We start from the raw sequence: 27931 nt of genomic DNA on the forward strand, positions 1-27931 counted from the left end.
GGACCCAGATATTGCTGTCTCTTGAGAGACTATGCTGGGGCCTAGCAAACACAGAAGTGGATGCTCACAGTCAGCTATTGGATGGATCACAGAGCCCCCAATGGAGGAGCTGGAGGAAGTACCCAAGGAGCTTAAGGGGTCTGCAACCCTATAGGTGGAACAACAATATGAACTAACCAGTACCCGCCCCCCAGAGCTCGTCGTGTCTCTAGCTGCATATGTATCAGAAGATAGCATAGTTGGCCATCAGTGGAAAGAGAGGCCCATTGGTCGTGCAAACCTTATATGCCTCAGTACAGCAGAACGCCAGGGCCAATAAGTGGGAGTGGGTGGTTGGGGGAGTGGGCAGGGGAGCATGTAGGGGACTTTTGGGATAGCATTTGAAATGTAAATGAAATAAATACCTAAAACAAAAAACTGTAAAAAGCAGTTCCATAGTTTTAGGATCTCTTACAGAAACATCGACATTCCAATCCCCAAATCTATATTTATTTTCTAGGATTGCTGTAACAAACAAGAACCAAGTGGACTGAAAACAGGGATTTATTCTCTCATATTGCTAGAGGATAGAGATTTGGATTTGTGTTCATGATGCAGTCAGAATCTCTTAGAAGGCTCTAGAAGGAGAATGATTCGCTGCTCCTCCTCCTCCTCCTCCTTCTCCTCCTCTTCCTCCTTCTCCTCCTCTTCTTAGTCTGGCGATTACAGACCAACCTTGATATTTTCTGGCTTGCTGGTGCATTGTTATATCTCTGCCCCCACTGTCACATGATATTCTCACTTGCGTGTGTGTGTACTCTATATTATCACAAGGTGTTCTCTTCTCTGATTACATCTCTTTCCATATTTTCTTATTCTTATAAGGACAACAGTCCTTGAATTAAGTCCCATTTGATTGCATCTGCTAAGATAGTATTTCCCAATAAAGTCACATTCATGGACACCAAAGGTTAGGGACTTACACATGCTTGAGAGGACACACAATTCAAACTACCACAGTTATTCATCCAGGACTGGATGCATCAAACTTTCCTTAGAGAATAAAATGAACACGGGGGATATAAATTCTGTTTCCTTAACAGCTGAACCCAAGCAATGTCCATAGTTACTGCATAATCAAGATTCCCAACCAGAGTTCTTTATTTCTTCTACTTGGTCATATAGAGCCTTGCACATTCTTTAAACAAATATTTTCTACATATGACGACTATCTCTTTGAGAATGTTTCCTCCAATAGGCAGAGTTCCTTGATATCTATGATGTATTGATCTCTATAGCTCCAGTATTTAGTATGTTACCTGACATATAGTTATAGGTTCCTAGTGATTTGGAAAGAAGAGAAGGAAATAGAAGGAGGAAAGTTGTTTATTTAGTTGTAGTCAGCAGCCTTGGGAATAGAAAGGGATTGTAAGCTCAGAGTGCCAATGTCAAGACTCTCTGCTTTCTATTCCAATGGTCGGTCCCAGGCCTGGAGCTTTTCAAGGTGTCAATATACACTAAAATTCCAATCACAAAGAAATGTCAAATTGTCACTTCATCATAGTAAGTAGCTTTTTCTAAAAAAAAAAACAAAAAAAAAACAAAAAAACAAAAAAAAAACCCCAATAACACAAAAACCACAAAAAGGTTCTATCCAGCAGTAGTTTAACACATAACCAGCATGCCCATGGGAAATAAAGATCAGAGAGTACTCTGTGCAGGCTATGTCTTGGATGAGTAATTCCAGTAAATGGATTAAGTTTGAACTTAAGTTTGAGCTCTCAAGAGCAACCTCTTTAATGGTCTGCTGTCAAGTTACATCTGGGAGAATGGATCGTTCTTTTAAAGTCTTCCCATGCCTTTGCACACATAACCCATTATAAATGACAAGAATAAGAACCTATGTGTGTCTATGTCTAAACTCTTTTTTTTTTTAATGGCAGAGAAAAAACTGAAATATCCTTGCTAACTAGAGAAAATAAACACAGAACAAAATCTATACAACTCGAATCATTGGTGATACATGAAAGTCAGGCTGTGCTATGCAAATGCTACGCTGACAGGCATGATAACAAAAATGACAACTTAGAATGAAAGGAGACACTATAAGGGCAAGGACTGTATCTTGTTAATGATTATATCTCAAATGCCTTGAAAAAGTACCAGGCATATAATAGCAATTCAGTAAATATTTGTTGACTGGCTTATTGGATGGATTAAAATGATTAACCAAGAAACTGCTGTAGGCAGTCAAAGCATGTTGTTGTTGTTTTTTAAAGTTCCTGAGAGAAGGGTTTCAAGATCTTTCAAGTGTTGTCCTAGTAAGGCAGTGCTTGCTCACTAGGCAGCAGTGTTGGGAGGAAGAACAGGCAGGTGCTCCTTAGTTCTGCCTGTGAGCCCTGCCACCTGCCTGCCTTTGTTTGTCAGAGCATTTGGATGGCCCTGAATTTCCAACTCTTTTCGCTGCTTTTCTTTGCTGCCTAATTAAAGGGACCCAAGACTGCTCAGAACAAATTTTACTTCAGAGCAAGGAATAGCAAGACTCTTGCTTCTGTCTTCAGCTCCTCTTCGAGATTATCCCCAGTTCTTTCTCTCTCTCTCTCTCTCTTTTTTTCCTTCTGAAGCTAGTCCTAAAAGAAAATTAGAACAAAAAGTGGCGACTGTGGCTAACTCTCAGTCCTCTCCTTCACATGCTTTGACACCTACACTGTGAGCCATTTTAGCCCCAGCAGCAGATTTTCTGTTCTTCCCTATTCCACCTCTGTGATTAACCGTCCATTCTTTCTTGTCTTTGTTTTACTTTAGATCCCTGCAGCCGAAAACAACCCCTTTCTTGTCGGAATGCACTACTGGTATTCCAGTAATAATCCCCGGAGTCAGTTCTGCAATGTTTGTCGAGAGAACATTCCTGCTTTATCTCGAGATGCCGTCACCTGTGAAGGTACCTTTCTGATTGCTTTAGAAAGCAGAGCTCAATGGATAGAGATAGGCATGAAGAATTTCGTATTGCTGACCCAATCTAAGCCTTTGATTCTTATGGGGAGTTAATTCCAATGGAGGGAAAGCCAAAAGAGAAATTATCGTGAAGGGGTGTTCTCATGAATAAAAATGGAGGGTTGGATATACGAAGATGGGACTATATGGCCATAAGGATTGAAAACTCAGAAATAGCATCTTTTCTACTATTAATTGTAATGTAAAATGGATAGTAGGAAGCTTAGTTAGCAAGGAATTGGTTCACATTAGAAATGGGCCTTTGGAAATGGGTCAAAACTATTTAGAAAGGACTTGAATTCTAACCTCTAGAGAAGCTTAGGGAAGGGGCATTAGAATTTACATTGTCACCAGATTTACACCTCTTTTTTTCTCCCTCCTTTCACAGTCTGTCAGGTGAAATCTCATAAATTCTGTGCTTTGAGAGCAAACAAAGACTGTAAATGGAATACTTTATCCGTGACTGATGACCTTCTTCTACCCGCTGATGAAATAGTAAGTAGCAGCCATATTCCTCCCCCACACACCTTTTCAAATCATGACACACAGGACCACTAGACAGACAGAGGAGTCACTTCCACAGTAGCTAGTGACCCAACAGCTAGCAATGAGTTAAACTCCAACTCCTACTTTTCATTAGTCAATGGTATTGAAGGCATCCATGGGACTGTCAGCTAATTACATGAGTAGTAGAATTATCCCAGCTTTTCCTTCTTTTATCACTAATTTCTCTCTCTTGCCTTTTTCCCTTTCAGCAAACAATGCCGCATCAGTGGGTAGAAGGAAATATACCCGCTGGCTCTCAATGTGTCGTATGTCACAAGAGCTGCGGTAGTCATCACAGACTTCAGGATTTCCGCTGCCTCTGGTGCGGCTCTACGGTAAGACTCTTTCCATATCTTTGGTCCTTAAATTTATTTCTAGAGAAGAGATAGATTGAAGATTATAACTATATAAGGATAAATAGATCAGTAGATATGTAGATATCAATTCCATAGTACAGAGCCCAGTAACTTGGCCTTTCATAGATAGTTATGGAGTCTTTGGGAGAAAGATTTGAGGTATTCATAATCTGATGCTTCTTAACTAATGAAACGCTGGATTCTAAACTGAAAATATGAGCAACTAGAAATAAATTCTGGAGTCTGTCCTTAAGAAAGAATAGACTCATGAATATTTCCAGGAAACTTACAGTCTTTATTAATGGTTAGTAATGATAACAAGCTATCATTGCTACTATATATGAATATCTTCTATTCATTATCTCAATTCTTAGAACAACATTGAACTAAGCCTCATTGTCCCCATTTTACAGATGGGTAATGTGGGGGCTCAAAAAGGTCAACCCAAGGTCATATAGCCAGCCAAAAAGAAAATCTTGATTAATATTTAATTCTGGCTGGGCATGGTGGTGCACGCCTTTAATCCCAGGACTTGGGAGGCAGAGGCAGGTGGATTTCTGAGTTCAAGGCCAGCCTGGTCTACAGAGTGAGTTCCAGGACAGCCAGGGCTACACAGAGAAACCCTGNAGGACAGCCAGGGCTACACAGAGAAACCCTGTCTTGAACCCCCCCAATATATATATATATATATATATATATATATATATATATATATATATATAAAATTCTGATAAGACCATGTTCTTAACTATAATACCACCACCACATCTCTTTGAACCACTGGCCCTCATATGAAGATAATTTGTGCTCTAGAAGACATCTGGCACTATCTGGAGACATTCTTGATGGCCAAAACTAGACTAGACAGGAAGCATGTAACTGGTATATAATAGAGTCTTCAAAACTTACAAAGCACAGGATAGTATTCTATATTATGAAATTATAATATTATACAATTATAAAATATGTAAACTATAATATATAATTATAGTATGTTATAAATTTAATATAAATACATATACATTCTCTACAACTACTAAAATATTTGGGGGAATGTTTATTTGTATATGTACATCAAAGAGCCAACAATTTGTCTTCAAACTGTGATATATCACAGAGATTGAGACTTTGATCTTGACTTTTTAAAGCTTTTAGATGTTTCTTTCAAACTGAATTTTCTAAGACAAGAAGAAAAAGAAAAGGAAAAAGAAAAGGAAAAAGAAATGGGTTTCTTCACTGAAGAGCCTGTCCACTAACCTCCATTTCATTGCTTTTGAATAGCCCTGGCAGCCAGGCTCATGTCCCTAGTAACTATAGTTGTTTAGGATGTGGTACTTAAAAAGGTCAAAAATCTAGGAAGAATGGCAAGTTGTGGGCAAGACTGCTTCAGCACTTCCCAGCTATTTGACCTTAGGTAAGAAAGAGCCTTTACCTCTGTGAGCCTCCACACATACTCATTTCTAAATTGCGTGCAATGATACTTTTCCTGCCACATACAGTTGTTCTAAAGATTGACAGATAAACAAACATCTTATCACTATTAGGACTTTGGAAATGCAAGAAAATTCTCCCTTCAGCAGGCTACTAACATTGTGTCTGAAGGCTAGTAACATCTCAGTATGTGTAGAGGAGAACCTTCAGAAAGACAACTTTTTGAAGGGCCAGAGTTCTGCATGCTCAGGGAGACTGCAGTTTCACAGTAGATCAGGGTGGATGGTGTCAGGCAAGTTAGAGTTTATATAACTAGTACCAAAGTTCAGAAAGCGAGATATGCAATATTAAGGATCTAATTCTTGGGATGGAATAAAAAACTAATCAGTGTTTTTCTTTCTTTCTCCCCTTCCTTTCTCTTTTGTGCTCTTATCGTTTCAGGTGCACGGGGCCTGCCAGAAGCGGTTTTCCAAGGAATGTTCCTTCGGAAGTCGTCGCTCGTCCATCGTGCCACCAACGGCACTGAGCGACCCTAGGGGCGATGGTGAGTACATCGGCTTTTCCTTCAGAAGCACTGGGGGGTGGGGGGTGGTGGGAAGGCATAAAGGCTGGGAGGAAGGGCAGAGATTATCCTCCACGACTAGTAAAATGTTGGGAGAGGGGATGGTTATTCTTGTGTGTGTATCTAAGAGTTAGTCTTGAAACTGTGTAGTGGCGAACATTGTGTTTCAGTGTATGGGCATGTTCTCTGTAGACTGTCACAATTCTGACTGCTCAAAGTTAATTTAAGCTTTCTTGATGATTTTCAAATACTACCTAATCCATAAAATGAATTTGTTTCTTCCCATGTGTTCAGAAACTATCAAAAGCCTGGATTATGTTACGTTTCAAATACAAACATCAAAATTGTTAGCAAATCTGCAATCTGCTGATCCTTTGTTACTCTCAAGACAATAGTGAATGAATCGTTTTCACAAAGTACTTGAAGCCTACAAAGAGATCTAAGATAGATCTAAAATAGATCTCTGTTGAGCAAATAATCATGGTGAATCCAGGCTCTTGGTCCAACACAATGATAAGCAATTGAATGGAGCATATTTTTTAAGTATCAAAGAAATAATAGAGATATGTGGATATCAAATAATAGAAATATTGACACGAATATGGGCACAGACAGGCATCAGGCTACTGAAGGAGCCATTTGCAGAGGTTTCTGAAGGCAAGTACAAGCATGTGCCTCATAGTACCATATAAAACCATAAAGCTAAATTCACTCAGAGATGCATGAATAGATTATTCTCAGATCTATTCAAATATTATCTTTATAACATCACCGACTTGATGACTTGGTCAATCAGAGATAGTTGACTAGATAGAAAAATGAAGACATTTGGAGCAGGTGAAATGGATGCATTAGGAAATGTAACAAGCTAATCACCTGAGCAAATTCAGGTTGCTCATGAGGTCAACCTACTCTTTTTTTGGCATTAATAACATTCATTTAACCCCCCTTTATTGAAAATAGATTCTTTCCTCATACAATATATCCTGTTGACAGTTTTCTCTTCTTCTATTCCTCTGATTCCTCTCTTCCCATTCTCCTCTCTCAACTGGATCCACCCCCTTTCTGGCTCTCATTAGAAAAGAACAAGCTTCTAAGAGATAATAACAAATGTGTATGTATGTATATACATATATATATGTGTATATATATATATATATACATATATATATATATATAAAATTACCCACTTCTCTTGTCCTTTAGGATCCATCTCAAATCAATTCTATGAGTATATATTCATACATACACACACAAACACACACATATACATATATGCATATATAATTATACATAATACATATACATAATTATATATACAGATATATGTAAAGATAGATAGATGATAGATAGATAAAACAACGTCATCATATTTCAAAGTTAACAAGGCAAACCAACAAAAGGAAAAGAATCCCAAGAGAAGAGACTCTCTAATTACTCTCTTGTTTACACACTCAGGAATCCCATAAAAATACTAAGCTGAATGAATGCTAGGCCCTGTGTTTGCTGCTTCCAGTCCGTGTGAGTTCATATGAGTTTTTCTTAGTTTATTTAGAAGGCCTTGTTCTACTGGTATCCTCCACCCCTTCTGGCTCTTGCACTCTGTGCCCCTCATGTTATCCTGAGCCCCAAATAGAGGGATTTGATGGAGATATCCCATTTAGGGCTGAGTGTCCTAAGGTCTCTCACTCTCTGTATGATATCTGGGTGTGGGTCTCTGTATTTGTTTCCATCTGCTACAGGAGGAAGCTTCTCTGATGATGGAAATCAACCCACCTTTCAAACCTTAGGCTTTGTATTCCTGTTTCCTTCACCATTATGTGGAGATAGCATCCTACAAAATCATCCTAGCTGTATATTAATGGGGATGGTAGCTATTGTTTGTGCTCACATACATGTTCTGTGGTTTCTGTCCTTAATGTGTAGTTATTTCTCTCCTATACCATGTCTTATTGTTATGGCTCATCAGTTAATGCCATATGTTTCCTTTGCATAGAAGTGCCTGAACTAGGACTATTTATGTCATCTAATGGGCTATCTTTTAATTTTGGTTTCTTGGTAGCAGCAATCTTGGTCCACTTGAATATCATTTTGACAACCCTTCTTTCTACTATACATTACTTAGCTTAGACTTGCTCAAGAACTGGCTGTAAAGAATGTCCTTTCTTCTCTACACTTCCTGTACTTCTTAACCTAGACAAATAAGCCCTTCAAACATAGGTTACCTTCTGAGACGTTCTATTCTAGAGACATTGTCTTCTGCCTTTCTTACTCCTAGAATCTTAATGATGTTGTTAAGAATAATGCAGCCCGCCTTCTTAGCCAGGCTAGAAAAATCCTTTCTCCAGCAACCAGATGATGACCTTCTGAGGCGGGAGCCTTTGTCAGTGCTGTTGTGCAGTTATTCCTGCATATATTGATTCGGTCTAGAGGCTCCAATTGATGACAAGACCTCTAATTACCCACTTCTCTTATCCTTTAAAGTCCAGCTCAATCAACTGTTCTCTTCTATTGCTCCTATAATGGCCTCTTCTTGCTTCCCCAAGTTAATTACATCCTGTGCAGTAAAATAGGAACTCGCCCAGTGGTTATTAAGCATAAGCATACATTGGATTCATTTAGAAGGATTTATAAAAGCACCAGTTTCTGGGCCCTAGCCTCAGAAGTTTTGATTCAATACATCTTGGTGAGGCACAATAATTTGCATTTCTGGAAAGTTCTCGGATACTCTATGAACATGCCCCATTGTTTACTGTTTGATTTTAGGCAAGTTCCTTAAAATGTTTCTATCTCATTTCTGACTTCTTTCACTATTACTGAAATTTATTTAGCAAAATCTTTAATGCAAAAATTTACATGACTCAATTTTTACATTTTAGTAAAAGAAGCCCTAAAAAGGCTTCTGACGTAATATTATTTCCTTCTCTGACCACCATTTTCCCATTATGCTGCTGCTCACACACTCCGTGATCACAGCATTCATAAAGACAGCAACTCCTCAACAAATGATATTTCCTGGACATGTCTGCTCACCACTTAGTGCCAATAACTTACTCTCTGTAGACTTCTTCATCCTGGAAGGGTGTGCCTAGCTCATGGTGTCACCTGTCATTTCTTGTCTACTCATAGGCAAAGATAAATACTTAGGTGTGCTATGTAAAGTTAAATTTGTTTAAGCATTGCTAAAGATGGCTTTACTAGTACAGGAACAGCAACAGTAAGCAAATCTTATAGCAACCTAGCATCTTTCTATAGCCTGAATACTAGAGTGAAATTAGTGGTCTCTTGGATTAGGATATGGTGATTGTATTAGTGCAGCTGAAGAAAGAACATGGGCTCTTTTTAAGAGGTTCTACAGGATGCTGACTATGCAGAGTACAAGCAGTTAAAACCCCTGTACTCTTTTCACAGCCAGGTCTCTATTGGTCTATTCTAGTATAATATATGCCCTTGAGCTTGAGCCTAAGGAGCAAGGTGCACACCTATCTGTTTTCTCTGGCCCATGTGACTCTTGAGGTCATTTTCTACTCTTGATTTTGTCATCCAGTAACTCTTTCTCAAGTCTGGTACTTCAAATTTTAGAGGCCAGCTTTCTGTGTTCTCTTCTGAATTATAGAATACCATTGTGAAACAGGGCTGGTTGATATCCCTTGAGGTCTGTTCTTTTTTTAAAGAGAAATGGAGGAGGGATGAATGGTGGGCTGGGGCAGGGAGAAGATGGTGGGGGGCTGGAAGGAGAGGAGTGAGGAGAAACTGCAGTTGGGATGTAAAAGAAATAAAATAAAATAAAATAAATAAAATAAAATAAAATAAACTGTGACACAGTATAAGAAATCACTTGTAGTTGACACCAGTCATTTAAAAGCAACCTTGTGAGTCAGGTTGCTTACCTGTGAATTGAACATTTCTATACTCCAGTTCTCTATGTTGACATGGAGACATGCTACTGTTGCAAGGATTAATACATATGAAGAGATGAACCCTTAGAGAGGTTAAGAAGTTTCCTGTAGTTTAGTGATTAAACTCAGAGGGCAACCAGCCTGTAGCATACACTACCTGTCTTACAAAAATATAGTAGAAGGCATAGTACATGCTCAACACTGCCAGATGATTCTAAAGTTTTTTTGCTATACTCTCATAGTTAGCTTATAGATATCATTAACATAACTTTTGGTTTCTTATATTCTTAATTCTTGACTGGCAAATATATTCACACAGGCTAAGAGTTTTCCTTTTTAAAATAATACAAAATATTTACAGACAAATCTTGTATCTATTCCATCTCTCGTCTCTATTACCTGCAGCCCTTGCCTTAGTCAGTGCACTAGTTACTTTTCTTGTTCTTGTGGCCACATCCTTCACAAGAAACAACTTAAACTACAAAGGGTATATTTTGGCTCACAGTTTAAAGGAATACAGTCCAGTTCATCATGGAGGGGAAGGTGTGGCTTCCTCACATCAATGCAGACCAGGAATCAGGGAGCTCAGGGCTTGATCAGGGACTGGACCATGACACTCAAAAGCCCTGACAACTTACTGAACCACTTTCTCCAACATGTCCTTACCATCTAAAGATTACACAATTTTCAAAAAAAACAAAACAGCACTTCCAATTAAGAACACATGTGTCTGGGAGTGGTATTTGATATTCATATCCAAACCATATATCTCTTAGGGTCTACATTATTTGTTGAGACACAGAAAGAACATCTTGTGGTTTGAATCATAATGTTTTACTTGGCAGTCTCAAGATCATCTTTCTTTCATATTGCTTCCTCTAAGCATCTTGATACCATGTTGTGTGGCTCCTGTCAGCTTTCTGATCTCATCTTCTTCCACTTTTCCTCTCCCTCACTCTGTAACAATCACACCGTTCCCAGACAACCTAGGCTACCCTCTCAAGGCCCTAACACTTTTCCTTGTCTCCCCCAAATTTCTTCTTCCAGAATCTCAATTACTTAGCCCTTTATTTATTTGACTGTAATAATGGTAGTTTGCACTGATGCGAGTAAGCTCACATGTTGCCGCTACCATGGAGCTACCAACCGCCACACCTTCCCCTCCATGAGGTTAAATGCCCCCTTCCCAGACAATTATTCTTGACCACATTGTTCAAAAGTGCAATTCTTACTCTCCTCCCGTGCTTTTTTCCCTCACAACTCATTATGTTTTATATTTATCTTGCCTTAATTAAACAAGAGTTGCATTTTGTCTACTCACATAAATAAGAATGGGCACAGAGAACATCCTCAGTACATAGTTGTTGAATACATGCATGGATGAATGAATGTGACCAAACTACCATAATGATGCCATTTTACCTTTCATTAAAAATTGCTAAAGAGGATATTGTATTTGCTCATGGAACGTAATAACATCTAAGCTATACAGCTAAGGAAACATAGTACAATCCTCTTGTACTAGCAAGTTCTGGAAAGGCCTGAAAATTTGGTACACAACTGCTTAGGGTGCCTTCAAATACCACCAACAAATTACTGGAAGGAAGCTGCCTTCTATTTTCCCAGGCACAACAGAACATTTTTTAAATGTTCAGTACACCCATCCTCCATAGGTATGAGCCACATGATTTTTGCCCTATGTAATTTGTTTCTGGAGCATTCCTTACAAGCCATGAGCTCAGATGGTTGTGGGCCAATATTTGTTGATACTTCCTCTACTTCAAAATTATCAATGCCCATTTCCTTGCCAATAGACTTTAAGACTCACCACAAACTGGCAGGTTTTGGCTGTTTAAACTACTTATTTGGCCATTGTAACCCTACTTCTGTATGGGTAATTCCAATGTTGAAGATTATTTAAAAATATCTCTCTTATCAGATAATTTATCTGTAGGCTCATTCAACCATGGAATTGGTGTTATAATGTAGATGGTTCTTTCTGAGATTTAGAGATATGATTAAGTGTCTTGGCTTCATCTTATATTGATGTAATTCTTCTAGGAACTCTTTTGTTAGCTCTTGGATTAATGACAGTCTTTCCTTGCCTGCTTTCTTGGCTTGCCCCCTTTATACTGACAGAACTGAGCTAGCCCAGACAGAGAGGATGGATAGCTTAGGTGTTGCTCCTCCTCTTGGGCTCTCAATCTTTTATTTTCCCATGGATTTTTGCTAATCTCTGGGTATTGCAGCAATATCTTTATTAATTGTCTTCCAACATATTCAGATATGCATATATACATCCATCTCCCTTACTTGAGATCAAAGGCTAAATTCCTAATAATATCTTATATGATATCTGGTATATAATTTCTCAGAAAATTATAGGGGAATACCTAGAAATAGGAGAACAAATACTTTTATTCACCTTTGGATGATATTCTAACTTTTCCTCTGCTCCTTAACAGCAAAAGAAGATTGGGGCTGGTGCTCAAAGTCTTTGTAAATGTGATGCAGAATCATATCTTATCTCAATTGGGCCTTTTCTTTCTCTCGTGTGTCACCAGGCCAGCTAGTAGTATCGCCTGACTTCTGGAATCTCGACTGGCCACTGACTTGTTCCTGTCCCTTGCTCATCTTCATCAACTCTAAAAGTGGAGATCATCAAGGGATCATCTTTCTCCGGAAATTCAAACAATACCTTAATCCGTCTCAAGTATTCGACCTGGCGAAGGGTGGACCTGAAGCAGGGTAAGCATGGGAGAAGGGGTATGTTTGGCTATATAGAATCGTCTATCTACCCCCTGTTCATTCTAGCCAAGAATAAATATCTAGAATTAGTTTTTGTACCCAGGCAGATGCACAAGTATATGACTCTGACCCATTTTATCATTTAGTCCTCTTCCAGAAATCTCTTCAATCTCATTTCCTGAACTCAAACTTGCTTCACTTATTCCGATTGGCAATACAGAAAACTATGCCCTTTGACATCATAGGAAGAAGCAAATAGACATAACTACAGACTTGTTTTATTGTGGTATCATTTGACAGTTCAGTGCTTGCTCCTGGGAGCCCCTAACAACTATGCAAAGTATTCTTCCTGAGCCTCAGCAGATGACTAGGTTATCAATGGCTCCCAAAGAAAAGCTAAGGACAAAATAATATGACTTGAGACAAGGCCTAACTTCTGAGATTGTCTTGTGCAGTTGTCGTCATAAATGTACACAGAATCAGAAGCTAATACAAATAGAATGCAGATGGCCTTGTTAGGAGGGTACTGAAGCAGGAGTCCTTAGGTCCTGACATACTGTAAGAAATAGTTAGCCCCAGGCGTGGTGGCACACATCTTTAATCCCAGCACTTGGGAGGCAGAGGCAGGCAGATTTCTGAGTTCGAGGCCAGCCTGGTCTACAGAGTGAGTTCCAGGACAGCAAGAGCTATACAAAGAAACCCTGTCTCGAAAAAACAAACAAAACAAAAGAAATAGTTACAAATTCAAAATAATTATGAAATTAATACATTTCCCCTTTTCCTTATAGCATTGCTATGTTCAAGAACTTTGCCCGTTTTCGTGTTCTGGTTTGTGGTGGAGATGGCAGTGTGAGCTGGGTCTTGTCTACAATTGATGCCTATGGATTGCATGATAGGGTAAGTCCCTGGCTGAGTCAGTTTAACTACTGCTACATAGAGTAGGGGGTATGGAGTTGTTTATCCTATGAAGTTCCAAGTGTGGATCCCTCCTATCTATAAGCATGTCTTCTACAAGCTTAATAGTTAATCTGACCAATCTGAACATGCTCACTTAAGACTATTCTCTAGTTGTAGTTGGGTGAAGGAAAAATAAAGGAATGGGCATAAAGAATGAACATTCTCTAGGCTTCAAAGTAAAGAGGTGGAAAAGAACATTCCAATTTCCTTCTCCTTATGAAGGTAATGGTTTTCTTCTCTGAGTCTTACAGAGGCAAACCTTTCCCCATCTATAGGTAGCCCCTTGCTCTTCTGAATCCAGAATCTATGTCTCCTGAGGCATTTCCTCTGCTGGGCCCAACTCAAATAGAAATGATGGTTATATTCATTTATAGCTATAGCTATGACTTTTTGCATAGCCCAGAAGCATTATTATTATTTAAATAACTAAAAATGGGGTCCAATTCCTTTGAGAAAATATCATTCAGTTCCAAATACCCTCTTACTACACTTTCTAGGAAGCAATCATTTAAAGCCACTGGCTGTAAGGCATATTCCTTCTCAAAGAGCTGAGATCTTGCAGAGAGAAAAATATGACGGAATGATTGTCTGAAAAGAGCCTCTCCTTTTGTTTCTGCAGTGTCAGCTGGCGATCATCCCACTTGGAACTGGTAATGATCTCGCTCGTGTCCTTGGCTGGGGAGCATTCTGGAGTAAAGGCACATCACCACTGGATATTCTCAGCAGAGTGGAGCAGGCTCACGTGAGGATTTTAGACAGGTGAGTGGCCAAAAAAGTCATGTGTCTGTGCCTCCTCCATTTATACCCTCACAGTCCAGAGTCCAGACTCCCCCATAGATCATTTCCCTTGTAGTGTAAGTGCAGGCTTACTTAGGGGGGCTTATCTATTGAGAAGCCAGAGAGGAGCACATTCCCTCAAATATTGTAGAAGCCTCTCTTCCCCCCTTAAAGATCACAGATCAGGGGATTCATAGATATATCTCAAAGGTTTGTTCAGTGTCCTTCTAAATGTGAAATCACTTGACCAGTAGAAGCTTACTTATTCATGAGATAGAGTCTATAGTAAAATCAGGCTCTAAGAGAAACTAAAAAAAAAAAAAAAAAAAAGTAGAGTGGAGAAAATTCAGCAACAACTGGCTGATATTTCCTCTGCTGCAGACCATAGAGAGTATCATCATCCTATGTCCTGAGAGATAGGACCTTCATTGTGAGGTCTGGGTTTTCAAAACACCAATCTAGGACCACCACAGAGATTCTTATTCAGTAGATCTTGGGAAAGGCTCTGGTATAAATCTTTCATAAAAATATTTCTGACAGTCATGATGCTACTTCTAGTTAAAAAGCACTGATTTCTGAGAGTCCTGAGGGGGGGGGGGAACCCTTCCATCACATTAACCTAGGGCTGTCATGAAGCAGAATCCTTTCTTTTGTTTACTTTGAGATTAGGTACACTGCTTGAGCTACCCTGAAGCCCTCTTCTCTCAGACACAATAACATTTTGAACTTTAGTGTAACTGTGAAGTATTGATTTCCCTTGTAATTAGTAGAGTCCTGAATAATATTTGTGTTTCAACTTCATTGTAGATGGAGTGTGATGATCCGTGAGACCCCCAGACAAGCCCCACTGCTGAAAGGACAAGTGGCAATGGATATACCAAGATTTGAGGTGAGTATTGGTCAGCTATAATTGAGAGCAACAATTTCCTCACATGTGAGATACTACGACTTGATGAGAATGAGATCTCTAAGGACTGGAGACACCAATCAGCAGCTATTGACTACAAATTGACTACAAATCAGACATTAGGGATATATGTCATTTAGCTACTTATCCATTCCAAATGCTCATTAGATAGCTGCTGTATATGAAGTACTGTCTTAGGAAATGTTCTTATACACTAGTAGATAAAGAAGAATATAGTGCTTGTTATTGTGGAGCCCAGAGTCTATTTAGCATTAGAAAAGGCAAAGTTTTAGTAAAATATTACATGAGTGTCACTTTGTGAGGTGTCATGAAAAACATCCAGAATGAGTGTTATCTCAATAAACACCCAAGGACTAGCAATAAATAGGCAAAAAGGACAAAGGAAGCCTGGTTTAGTGAGTGCATCCTAGCTGTGAAAAGATGCCATGAACATGGCAGGTCTTATAAAAGAAAGTATTTAATGGGGGTGTGCTTACAGCTTCAAAGGTTTAGTCCATTATCAGCATGGCAGCAAACATGGCAACAACACAGACAGACCTGATGCTGGAGAAGTAGCTGGGAGTTCTACATCCAGATCAACAGGCAACAGGAAGAAAGACACACTGGGACTAGCTTAGGCTTTTGAAACTCCAAAGCCCACCCCCAATGACACACTTCCTCCAACAAGATTTTATTGTTAATCCTTTCAAATAGTGCCACCCCACTTAGCATTGACATTTATGAACCTATGGAGGCCATTCTTATTCAAACCACCACAAAGCCTGTTTTTAAACTGCTCCAAACATAAGAATATGATGTAAATGCTCTGTGATATTAATAGAACTGAAACATAGTCATAATGTCCAGGGTGTGGCATCCAGGGAAGGACAATAAACATGGTAGGGGATTTAGACTTTTATCCTAAGAACAATGAGAATTCTAAAAAGTTTGGAGGATTTTGTTTGCATGGATGTGGGGTGGATGCACATGTATATAGCACATTGGGCCCATAGGCACCTTCCATGTTTTTGTTAGAGAGGGGGGTCTCTCATTGGCTTGGAACATCACAGTATAGGCAAGGCTAGCTAGCTGACAAGATTCTAGTGATCTCCCTATCTCTGCCTCCTGTCTCACTCTCAGTAGCATTATGGGTGTATACTACTATGCTGGGCTATTTCTGTGGCTCCTGGGGATTCAAAACCAGGTCCTCATTCTTTCAATTCAAATGTTCTTTCAACTGAGACATCTCCACAGCCTGTTTTTCTCCTCTTTCTTTATTATACAAACTTGCAAACATACTGGGAAGTTGAAATGGGAATGTCCATTGACATCTCATTGTATTACCTTTATCACATATGCAAACAACTACCTGTCGCTGAGTTGTAACCCGTGTGTGTGAGGAAACAACCAACTCCGGAAAAAGATCAGAGCAAGGAGGAAAATTGGAAGATGCTGACCTTAGTCAGACTAGAGATGATGGGGATTCAGGTTTGCAAATCATCAGTAACAGGGATAAAGAGAAATGAACAAACTTGAAACATACTGAGGATTTATAGATGCAGGTGCTCAGGCTTGGCAGTGAAAGGCAGGAATAGAACTTGTAATCAGGAGTATAGACTCAAGAGTCCAATTACCTGCAATCAAACAAAGGTTCTGCTGGGTAATGATTCTGTTCCTGTGCCTTGGTTTTCTCTTCTGTGAAATGGGTATACAAGTAATCTTAACCTCTCAGGGTTATTGAGAGTATATAAAAATGATATAAATGTTTAAGTTAGAACACAGTCAGTCACATATTCAGTACTGTATGTGTGGAAACTGTATTATTCGTGACCTTATTCAAAAAGTACATTTCTGGTATTGGAAAGTTATGAATCACAATCACAAATCTAGTATTTACTATCTCTATAAAATAATGAGATTTTTCGTCGAGTATTTCTTTTATTTTTCGATTGATTTATATCCCAAGTTCTGTTTAGGTACATTTAAGGATTATTTGAGTTTATTTCCAGAAAGTCAGTTGAGTTTCTGGTAAAGAGGTTGAGGCAATGCCGTCTAATAAGTCACGGTGCTAAGCTTCTGAGACTGAACACTCTGGTTCCCTCTAGGCTGCTGCCATCAAGAACGTAGAGTCTGCAACCACTGAGTTGAACAAAATTCTGAAGGCCAAATATCCCACCGAGATGGTCATCGCCACAAGGTCAGTCTCCCTTTGGTTTTCATCCTTCAGGGTATCATAGGCTGTTCTGAGGTAATATATGGGCTGCAATGTGTGTGTGTGTGTGTGTGTGTGTGTGTGTGATAGCCTGGGGTTTCAAGGCCAAGGAGAGGATGTGGTTATCTTTTCTAATCATTTTCCCTCAACTCAAATTTCCTTAGTGGAAATTTTGAGGGGGGGAAGGTAAAATGGGAATGAGGAGTCCTACTCTTAAAAACAGTGACAAAATAGCATGTAGGTGTTGGGAAAGAAGGCTCTAGAAGCGACACACAACATTCTAGGTAATCCAACAGTATAAGTACCTTATTTTCTAACTTTGGCACTGGAAAGGGTCTCTTCAGTGCTTATTTATTTATTTATTTATTTTTCATGTTCTTAACATTATTATTGTTGTTGTCATTATTATTTAATCTTTTTTACAGTCCAGTCATTATCCCCCTCCTGATCTTCCTTGACTTTTCCTCTTCTCATACCGCCTTCCCTGTTTCCAGGAGGATGTTCCCCTACCCCACCCCACCCCAGCAGACCTCCCCATTCCCTAGGGCCTCAAGTCTCTCGAGGGGTAGGTATGTCTTCTCTCACTGAGGCCAGACCAGGTAGTTCTCTGTTGTATGTGTTAGGACCTTGGACCAGCTATTGTATGCTGCTTTGTTGGTAGCTCAGTGTTTGAAGGATCCTGGGGGCCCACTTTAGTTGAGACTGCTGGTCTTCCCATGGGGTTGCCCTCCTCTTCAGCTTTTTCTAGCTTTTCCCTAATTCAACCACAAGGGTCCCCAGCTTCTGTCCATTGGATGGGTACAAGTATCTGCATCTGACTCTTTCAGCTACTTGTTGGGCCCCTCAGAGGGCAGCCATGCTAAGCTCCTTTTTGTAAGCACACTATAGCATCAGTAATAGTGTCAAGTCTTGGAAGCTCCTCTTGAGATAAATCCCGAATTGGGCCTGTCACTGGGCCTTCTTTCCCTCAGTCTCTTCTCCATTTTTGTCCCTGCAGTTCTTTTAGACAGGAACAATTCTGGGTCAGAGTTTTTGACTGTGGCAACCCCATCCCTCCACTTGATGCCCTGTCTTTCTACTGGAGGTGGACTCAACAAGTTCCCTCTCCCCACTGTTGGGCATTTCATCTAAGGTCCCTCCCTCTGAGTCCTGAGAGTCTCTCACCTCCCAGGTCTCTGGTATATTCTACAGGGTCCCCTCACCTCTTACCTCCTGAGGTTGCCTGTTTCCATTCTTTCTACTGGCCCTTGGAACTTCAGTCCTGTCCCCCTGCTCCCAGTTCCTGATCATGTTCCCCTTTTATCCTCCCTGTCCCCTCTCTCACCCATGTCTCTCCCTCCCTCTGCCCCCCCTTGATTGCTTTCTTCTCTCTCCCATGTGGAATTGAAGCCTCCTCACTTGGGCCCTTCATCTTGTTAACTTTCTTGACTTCTGTGTATTGTATCCTGGATATTCTGTACTTTTTTTTGGCTAATAACCACTTATTAGTGAGTACATACCATGCCTGCGCTTTTAGGTCTGAGTTACCTCACTCAGGATAATATTTTCTAGTTCCATCCATTTGCCTGCTAAACTCAGGATGCTCTAATTCTTAATAGCTGAGTAGTATCCCATTATGTAAATGAACCACATTTTCTGTATCCATTCTTTTGTCATGGGACATCTGGGTTGTTTCCAGCTTCTATCTATCACAAACAAGGCCGCTATGAACATAGTGGAAAAGGTGCCCCTGTGGCATGGTGGGGCATCTTCTGGGTATATTCCCAGGAGTGGTATAGCTGGGCCCTCAGGTCACCTGAGATTTTTATCTAAGCCATTCTGATTGGTGTAAGGTGGAATCTCAGGGTCCTTTTGATTTGCATTTCCCTGATGACTAAGGACTTTGAACATTTCTTTAAGTGTTTCTTGATCATTCGAGATTTGTCTGTTGTGAATTCTCTGTTTAATTCTATACCCCATTTTTTGAATGGCTTGTTTGGTTTTGTGGTGGTTAGCTTCTTAAGTTCTTTATATATTTTGGATATTAGCCCTCTATTGGATGTGAAGTTAGTGAAGATTTTGCCCCCAATCTGTAGGTTGCCAATTTGGTTTTATTTTTTAATTGTATTATTTGCCAATTTAAACTCTATTTATTTTGAGCTTTGAAAAAAAACAAAAAACAAAAAAACAAACAAACAAACAAACAAAAAACATGAGCTCTCTAACTGCATTACACTGGCATGCCAGAAGGGGGCACCAGATCCCATTACAGATGGTTGTGAGCCACCATGTGGTGGCTGGGAATTGATCTCAGGACCTCTGTAAGAGCAGTCAGGGCTCTTAGTCACTGAGTCATCTCTCGAGCTCCAAAATGCTATTCATCTTTATAGGTTACATAGCCACACAGTACAAAATCAAAAGGACAAGTGCCTCCCATGCATGCCATTGGCAATGTCAAACTCTTTGTAACTTTGTGTCCCCATAGTTTAATTATTCCCAAATTTTAGCAACAGTTTACGTAGGCATTAGCATATAATACTCACTGTTCCGTAAAATGCCTGATTTACTTGACACCAGGTCTTAGGAATCATTCTTTGCCCATACATCAGGATTTTTCTTATTAAATTTTTTGAAATTGTCATACATATATGCATAAATGAAATATATCTACTCCCTCAGGTCACCCCAATACTACCCGAAATTTATGTCTTTATCTTTTGATAATTCACTAAACCCAGTTACTGCTACCCATACATGCATAGGTGTGGGGCCAATCTCTAGGGTATGGGAAACCTATCAGGGGCCACATCCTCAAAAACAGTGATTCTCCCTCCTTCAGCAACTACCCATTGCCAATAGCTTCTCAGTAAGGAGTGGCCATGTTGACCACCTACCCCATCTCTGCTGAGGTTTTGGCTAGCTTAATGTTTCGAAGGTAACCATAGCTACTGTGAGCCTATAAGTGTAATAGTCATGTCCTGCCCCCAAGAAAGCATGTCACAGCACATCCTCTGTCTTCTACAGTCTTTTCACTCTTCCTCTGCTGAGCTTTAGCAGTAGTAAGGTTGGTGCAGGTGTCTTCCTTGCTACTGGGAAATCAATCTTTTATTTTCATCACTTGGACTTCTGTTATAAGACGGCATTAGCTGCTGCCCACTGCAAAAAGGCAAAAATAAGCTTCTTGGACCAAGGTTGAGGGTAGGCCAGGGCTAGAAGGGTTTTTTGGTTTTCTTTACAGTTATAGAGTATTTACTATGAGCTAGATGTTCTGTATCTCAAGGCATCCCCTTTCCCGGTTTCCCCTCTGCAAACTCCCTATCCCACCCCCTCTATGAGGTACCCTGCTTCTATGAGGGTGCTCCCTACCCGCCCATCTACTCCTGCCTCACTGCCCTAGCATTCCTCTACACTGGGGCATTAAGCCTTCACAGAACCAAGGGCCTCTCCTCCCATTGGTGTCAGATAAGGCCCCTTTCAGCTCCTTCAGTTCTTCCTCTAACTCCTCCATTGGGGTCCCTGTGCTTGGTCCAATGGTTTAAGCAAATATTTGGGAGGTAATTTGACAATGTGACCATTTAGCTAAAGCAATACCAACAGGTTATACCCTAGGTCCTATGACCTTCCAAGTCATGGGCTTTTGAGAAGGCTATGGTAACAGGTATGAAATTTCTTCCTGTGGAGCAGGTCTCAGGTTCAATCCTAAGACTGCTAGTTACCCCATAATAGTCATGATCCTTTTGTATCTGTAGGCACATCTTGCCTAGCAGGATGATATTGTAGCATGCAGGGCCCAGCACTGGGTAAGATCATTGATACTTTTCCTCTCCCAGCATCCTACATTGCAACTTACACTACTATGAAAATTAGCCAGCAGGGAGACAGTTTTCTAGGTGGCTTGAAATTGATTTCTTTATATCATACAGCCAGTGTGCAAGGTGTTTTTCCCAATAGAGACTTACTTGTGATGGTGGGTAACCAAGGCAATAGATTGTACTGTTTTGGATACCTTTGGTGCTCCTTGACCAATAACTCATAGGGAGGTATCTCATGCCTTGCAATTAGATTTTCAATAATAAGCCATGTCTTCTGGGAATGTGTGTATCCCTCCCCCTCCCTGGAACTTCTTCTTTGCGAGGCTAAGGGCGCTTCCTCTCCCATTGAAGACAGAGAGGGCAGCCCAGCTATAAGAACATATCCCACATACAGACAACAGTTTTTTTGGATAGCCCCTGCCCTAGTGTTGGGGATCCACATGAAGACCAAGTTGCACATCTGTTATATATGTGTGGGGGAGGGGGCTAGGTCTAGCCTATGTATGTTCTTTGGTTGGTGGCTCAGTGTCTGAGAGCCCCAAGGGTCCAGATTAGTTGTCTCTGTTGGTCTTCTTGTGGAGCTCCTTTCCCCTTTGGGGCCTGTAACCCTTCTTCCTGTTCTTCCATAGGGGTCCCCAAGCTCCATCTACTGTTTGTCTGTGTGTGTCTACATCTGTCTGAGTCAGCTGCTGGGTAGAGCCTCTCAGAGCACACGTACTCCTTTCTGCAAGCATAACAGTATCATTAACAATGTCCAGGATTGGTGCTTGTCCATGGGATGGGTCTCAAGTTGGGCTTGTTATTGGTTGGCCTTTCCCTCAGTCTCTGCTCCATCCTCACCCTTGCTTCTCTTATAGACAGGATAAATTTTGGGCTTTGTGGGTGAGTTGAGTCCCTATTGCTCCACAGAGGTTCTTGCTTGGCCACAGGCAGCAGCCTTCCCAGGCTCCATATCCCTAATGCTGTAAGTCACAGCTAAGTCCACCCATGTTAATTCTTGGGCACCTCCCCTATCCCAAGTCTCTGTCTCTTTCTGGAGGTGCCTCCCTACACATACCTCCAATTGGTTGAAGATTTCCATTCATTCTCATGACTATCCAGTCAACCCCTCTGCCCTTCCCTACACCCAACACCAAACACCCCCCCCCCCGCCACAACTCCCATTCTAATCCCCTCTCCCACACAGCTCCCTTATTCTATCTGCCTTCTATGACCATTCCCTTCCCTTTTCCAAGTGAGGCTCAAACATTCTTCCTTCTTGCCTTCCTTCCTGTCTAGTCTCCTTGGGTCTATGGAGGATAGCATGGGCATCCTGTATTTTATGGGTAATATCCACTTATAAACAAATACATACCATGCATATCCATCTGTCCTCATTTTCAATAGTTGAATAGTATTCCGTTGTGTAGATGTACCACATTTTCTTTATCCATTCTTAAGGTGAGGGCACAACAGATAATGCGTCTGACTATGGACCTGAAGATTCTTTTTCTTTCTTAAAGTTGTAGCTTTAAATTATCTTAATAACAAGTTGATTTTGACATGCATTTTCACACATCCTTATTTTTGTTTAACTTACCCACTACCCCCTTTCTCCGACCCACCCTTTACTCCCACTCCCTCTTAATCTTTTCACCCCTCTATTTGCCATATTTAACCATTTTATATTTAAATGTATTTTCTGTTTTTATTTTTAATTATAGGATTTAAAATGTTTTCTTCTTGATTTTAGTCTTGACTCAATTATCATTCAGTACTCTGCTACTGAGTTTCTATTACTTGGAGTTCTTTCCATAGTATTGATTGTTGTTGATATGCAGCTTTACGCCACTGTGGTAAGATATAATACAGGATTTTATATAATTTACCTTATACTTTTGAGACTCACTTTGTGTCCTGATATGTGATATAATTTAGTATTTAAGCCCTATGGATTCTAGAAGAATGTGTATTCTTTAGTGCTTAAGTATAAATGTTCTGTAGCTGTCCCTTACATTCATTTGATTTATGGTGTCATTTGACTCCAATGTTTCTCTAATTAGCATTTGTTCAAATGACCTCATATTGTTGGCTGTGAGACATTGCATTTACCCACTACCATTGTGTTGTAGTTAATCTGTGGTTTTATATCTAGTAGTCTTTCTTTCTTTCTTTCTGTTTGTTTGTTTGCTTGTTTGTTTTTTGTTTTTCAAGACAGGGTTTCTCTGTATAGCCCTGGCTGTCCTGGAACTCACTCTGTAGACCAGGCTGGCCTGGAACTCAGAAATCCACCTGCCTCTGCCTCTCGAGTGCTGGGATTAAAGGTGTGTGCCACCATGCCCAGCGTAGTATTTCTTTTATAAATTAGATGCACCTATGTTTGGTGTGTATATGTTCAGAACTGCAGTATCTTTTTGGTTTATTTTTCCCTTGATGAGGATGAAATGACCCTCCTAATCTCTTTTTGGCTTAAAACCTGTTTTTAGAGATGTCAGAATAGCTAGGCCTATTCGTTTCCTAGTTCAGTTTGCTTGAAATAACTTTTTCCATTCTTTCACCAAGAGATGGTGTCTGTTGTTGGTGGTAAGGTGTGTTTCTTGGATGCACACACAAAAAATTCTGTTTTCTAATCCAGTTCTCTTTTTATTGATTAATTGGGACAATTAGTATATAGACTATTGTGCCCATGGGCATATCTTGCCATACCAGTCACTGTAGTTGATGAGTTTACAGCCAAATACGACTGCTTTTTCATATTACTGTAATAGCCTTTTGGACTCATGAAATACCTTTTGGAAACATGAGAGCTAACAGGCATGGAAGAAGCTTCCTGGTTAGTACCAACTTGACTCCTACATGTCCAGTGAGCAATGTGTGTGTTGTCTACTGTAGCAGGGTCTCTCCATTATGTTATAGTGGATACCCAGGAATGATGGTACCCTGTAATCTTTTGGAAGTCTCTGAGTCAAAACTGATTAATAACCAGAGAAGAAGTATCTCACACCTGACAGAAAGCTTTTTATTTTGGCAGCTTTTGGCTTCTGGGAGAAGTATTATCCCAGTATAATCTATATGAATATAACTCTAATTATATTCATATAGGTTCTCCCCATCTAAAGCTCCCTCCCCTTATTTTCCTGTCCCTTTCATAACACTTGTACTATCCTCCCTCTCTGAAAATCTTTCTTCTCCTTCCCCACCAGTGCTTCCTTTCTACTTTTCTCAATTCCACAGATATTACACATTAAACACACAAATCTAAAGATTCTCTGTGATGATCCACATATACAATTTTTGAATCTCTGATTCTTTGTTACTTCAGTCAGTTATTTTCTTTCTTGCTAAATAAAATTCCATTGTGCCAAGGTATCCAATTTCCCTTATCCATTCATCAATTGATAGACATCAAGGTTAAGTCTATTCCTTGGCTGTTGTGATTTGAATGAAAAACACTCCCCCCATAGACTCAAGTATTTAACACTTGGTCCCCTGTTGATATTTCTGAGGATGTTAAAACACTTAGACACGAGTGGGTGTTTTTGAAAATGTCAAGGAGCCTTTAGAAAGAACAGTATTGCTGGATAAAGTATGTCACTGTGAGCAGACTTTGAGGGTTTATCATATTACCCCATTTCCTGCTTACCTTCTCTTCTCCTTGTGTGTGACTAAGATGTGTTCTTTGAGCTTCCTGCTCCTGCTACCATGGTTTCCCTACCATTGTGGACATCTAGCTCTCTCAAACCATAATCCAAGATAAACCTTTTCTTAAGTTGTGTTTGGTCATGTTGTTCTGTCACAGCAACAAAAAGTAATATACTGGCTATTGTCATGAGCACAGCTATGAACTTAAATGAGCATATGTCTCTGTAGTAGAAAAGAGAGTCCTTTGGGTATAAACCCAGAAGTTGTATATCTAGGTCATATGGTAGAACTATTTCTAATTTTTTGAGAAACCTCCACACTGATTTCTATAGTTTCTGTGCCAATGACACTCCTATTAATAGTGCATTGAGGGTTTCTAATTCCCTACATCTTTGACAGCACTTATTATCTCTGATTTAATATGACTGGGGTCGAATGCAATAACAAAATAGTTGTAATTTGTATTTCTCTGATGGCTAATGGTAGTGAAACCTTAAAATTTTTTCTTAACTATTTGTATTTCCTCTTCTGAGAAAATTTTCTTCATGGCCATAGCCCACTTTTTTGTTATTTATTTTATATATATGAGTGCACTGTAACTGTCTTCACACACAACAGAAGAGGGCATCAGATCCCATTACAGATAGTTGTGAGACACCATGTGGTTGCTGGGAATTGAACTCGGGACCTCTGGAAGAGCACTCAGTGCTCTTAACCACTGAGCAATCTCTCCAGCCCCAACAGCCCACTTTTTAATGATATTGTTTTCTTGGTGTTTGGGGGGGGGTCCCACATAATTTAAATATTCTAGACACTCATACATCTGTAAGATGTATAGATGGCAAAGATTTTTTCCCCATTATATAGGCTGCCTCTTCACTTGATTAAGTTTCCTTTGCAGTAAGAAACCTTTTAGATTCATGAATTGACACTTACTTATTGTTGATCCAATTTCCTGAATTACTGGGAGTCCTATTCAGAAAGCTCTTGCCTGAGCTTATATACTTAAATGTATTACCTACTTTTTCTTTTAGAAGATATTTAGAGTTATGAGTCCAACATTGATATTTTGACCCATTTGCAGTTTATTTGTGTGCAGAATGAGAGAAAAGGATCAAGTTTCATTATTCTACATGTATATATCCAGTTTCCCCAACATAATTTATAAAAGATGCTATATTTTTCCACATGTATTTTTTGGTATCTTTATTTTTTTTTAAATCAAGTGGCTGAGCTAAATGTGGTGGCACATGCCTTTAATCCCAGAACTTTGGAGGCAGAGGCAGACAGATTGCTATGAGTTCGAGGCCAGCATATTCTACATAGAGAGTTCCAGGACACAGAGAAACCTTGTCTTGAAAAACAAACAAACCAAATGAAAAAGTCCTAGAGAGAATAAGGACACAATGGAACATATCTTAGTAAAAACAACAAAAAGGAATTTCATTACCAGTACCATCCTAAATGGAGAGAAACTCAAAGCATTTCCCCTAAAATCAGGGAAAAAAAAAAAAAAGACTATCCACTCTCCCTCTCTATTAACACAGTACTGAAATCTTAGATAGAGCAGTAAGACAAGTGAAGGCCATAAAGGGGATACAAATAAAAAAGGAAGAATCAGGAGCTTGAGAGATGGCTCAGTGGTTAAGAGCACTGAGGTCCTGAGTTCAATTCCCAGAAACAACATGGTGGCTCATAACCATCTATAAGGGGATCAGCTGCCCTCTTCTGGCATGTCTGAAGACAGCAATGCTGTACTCATACAGAAAATAGATAAATCTAAGAAAGAGAGAGAGAGAGAGAGAGAGAGAGAGAGAGAGAGAGAGAGAGAGAGAGAGAGAGAAAGAGAGAAAGAGAGAAAGAAAAAATTTAAAAAGGCAGACAGACAAACAGAAAGAAAAAACCAAAGTATCCCATTTACAGTTGGTTTCTCCTCTGGTCCTGTTTGGTGCTTTGTGTATATCTTATATCTAGATGAGTGCCACTCCCTCTCAATTTTGGAAATCTTCTTTCATCTTATTAAATTAATTTTCTATGCTTTTTTGCATGAAAATGTTTTCTTTCTTTTGCCTATGTAGGTTATGCTCATTATGTATTTTGGAGTCCCAGAGTACATACATGTTCTGTTCATACATTGTTTTACATATATCATCATTCACTTTGAATGATCCAATACTTCTATTCCAGTAGTTCCCAATCTTCCTAATACTGTGACCCTTTAATACAATTTCCCATGTTGTAGTGATGCCCAACCAGAAAATTATTTCACTGCTACTTCCTAACTATAATTTTATTACTATTATGAATCATACTGCAAATATTTTCTTTTTTTCCTCCAATTTTTTATTAGCTATTTACTTCATTTACATTTCAAATGTTATCCCGAAAGTTCCCTAGACACTCCCCCGGCCCTGCTACCCTACCCACCCACTCCCACTTCTTGGCCCTGGCGTTACCTTGTACTGAGGCATATAAAGTTTGCAAGACCTAGGGGCCTCTCTTCCCAATTATGGCCAACGAGGCCATCTTCTGCTACATATGCAGCTAGAGACACAAGCTCTGGGGATACTGGTTAGTTCATAATGCTGTTCCACCTATAGGGTTGCAGATCCCTTCGGCTCCTTAGATACTTTCTCTAGCTCCTCCATTAGGGACCCTGTATTGATCCAATAGCTGACTGAACATCCACTTCTGTGTTTGCCAGGCACTGGTATAGCCTCACAGGAGACAGCTATATCAGGGTCCCTTCAGCAAAATCTTGCAGGCGTATGCAATAGTGTCTGCATTTGGTGGCTGATTATGGGATGGACCCCCAGGTGAGGCAGTGTCTGGATGGTCCATCCTTTCGTCTTAGCTCCAAACTCTGTCTCTGTAACTCCTTCCATGGGTGTTTTGTTCCCAATTCTAAGAAGGGGCAAAATGTCTATACTTTGGTCTTCGTTCTTCTTGAGTTTCATGTGTTTTGCAAATTGTATTTTGTATCTTGGGTATTCTAAGTTTCTGGGCTAAATTCCACTTATCAGTGAATGCATATCATGTGAGTTCTTTTGTAATTGGGTTAACTCACTCAGGATGATACCCTCCAGATCCATCCATTTGCCTAGGAATTTCATAAATTCATTCTTTTTAATAGCTGAGTAGTACTCCATTG

The 27931-nt window shown here is 39.9% G+C and overlaps 1 protein-coding gene across 2 annotated transcripts in view; it reads left to right on the top strand.

Moving 5' to 3' along the window:
* Dgkk (diacylglycerol kinase kappa) overlaps nt 1-27931 on the top strand; it is a 137448-nt gene that overhangs the window by 79431 nt on the left and 30086 nt on the right. For both annotated transcript variants that reach the window (XM_021153875.1, XM_021153876.1), the window contains 9 exons: nt 2785-2920; nt 3362-3468; nt 3729-3854; nt 5748-5850; nt 12332-12515; nt 13304-13412; nt 14092-14231; nt 15057-15138; nt 17262-17353. In XM_021153875.1, coding sequence (XP_021009534.1) covers nt 2785-2920; nt 3362-3468; nt 3729-3854; nt 5748-5850; nt 12332-12515; nt 13304-13412; nt 14092-14231; nt 15057-15138; nt 17262-17353 — 1079 coding nt within the window. The remainder of the gene's footprint in view (nt 1-2784; nt 2921-3361; nt 3469-3728; nt 3855-5747; nt 5851-12331; nt 12516-13303; nt 13413-14091; nt 14232-15056; nt 15139-17261; nt 17354-27931) is intronic.

Source organism: Mus caroli, chromosome X (genome assembly GCF_900094665.2).
Source record: "Mus caroli chromosome X, CAROLI_EIJ_v1.1, whole genome shotgun sequence".
Classification (NCBI taxonomy): Eukaryota; Metazoa; Chordata; class Mammalia; order Rodentia; family Muridae; genus Mus; species Mus caroli.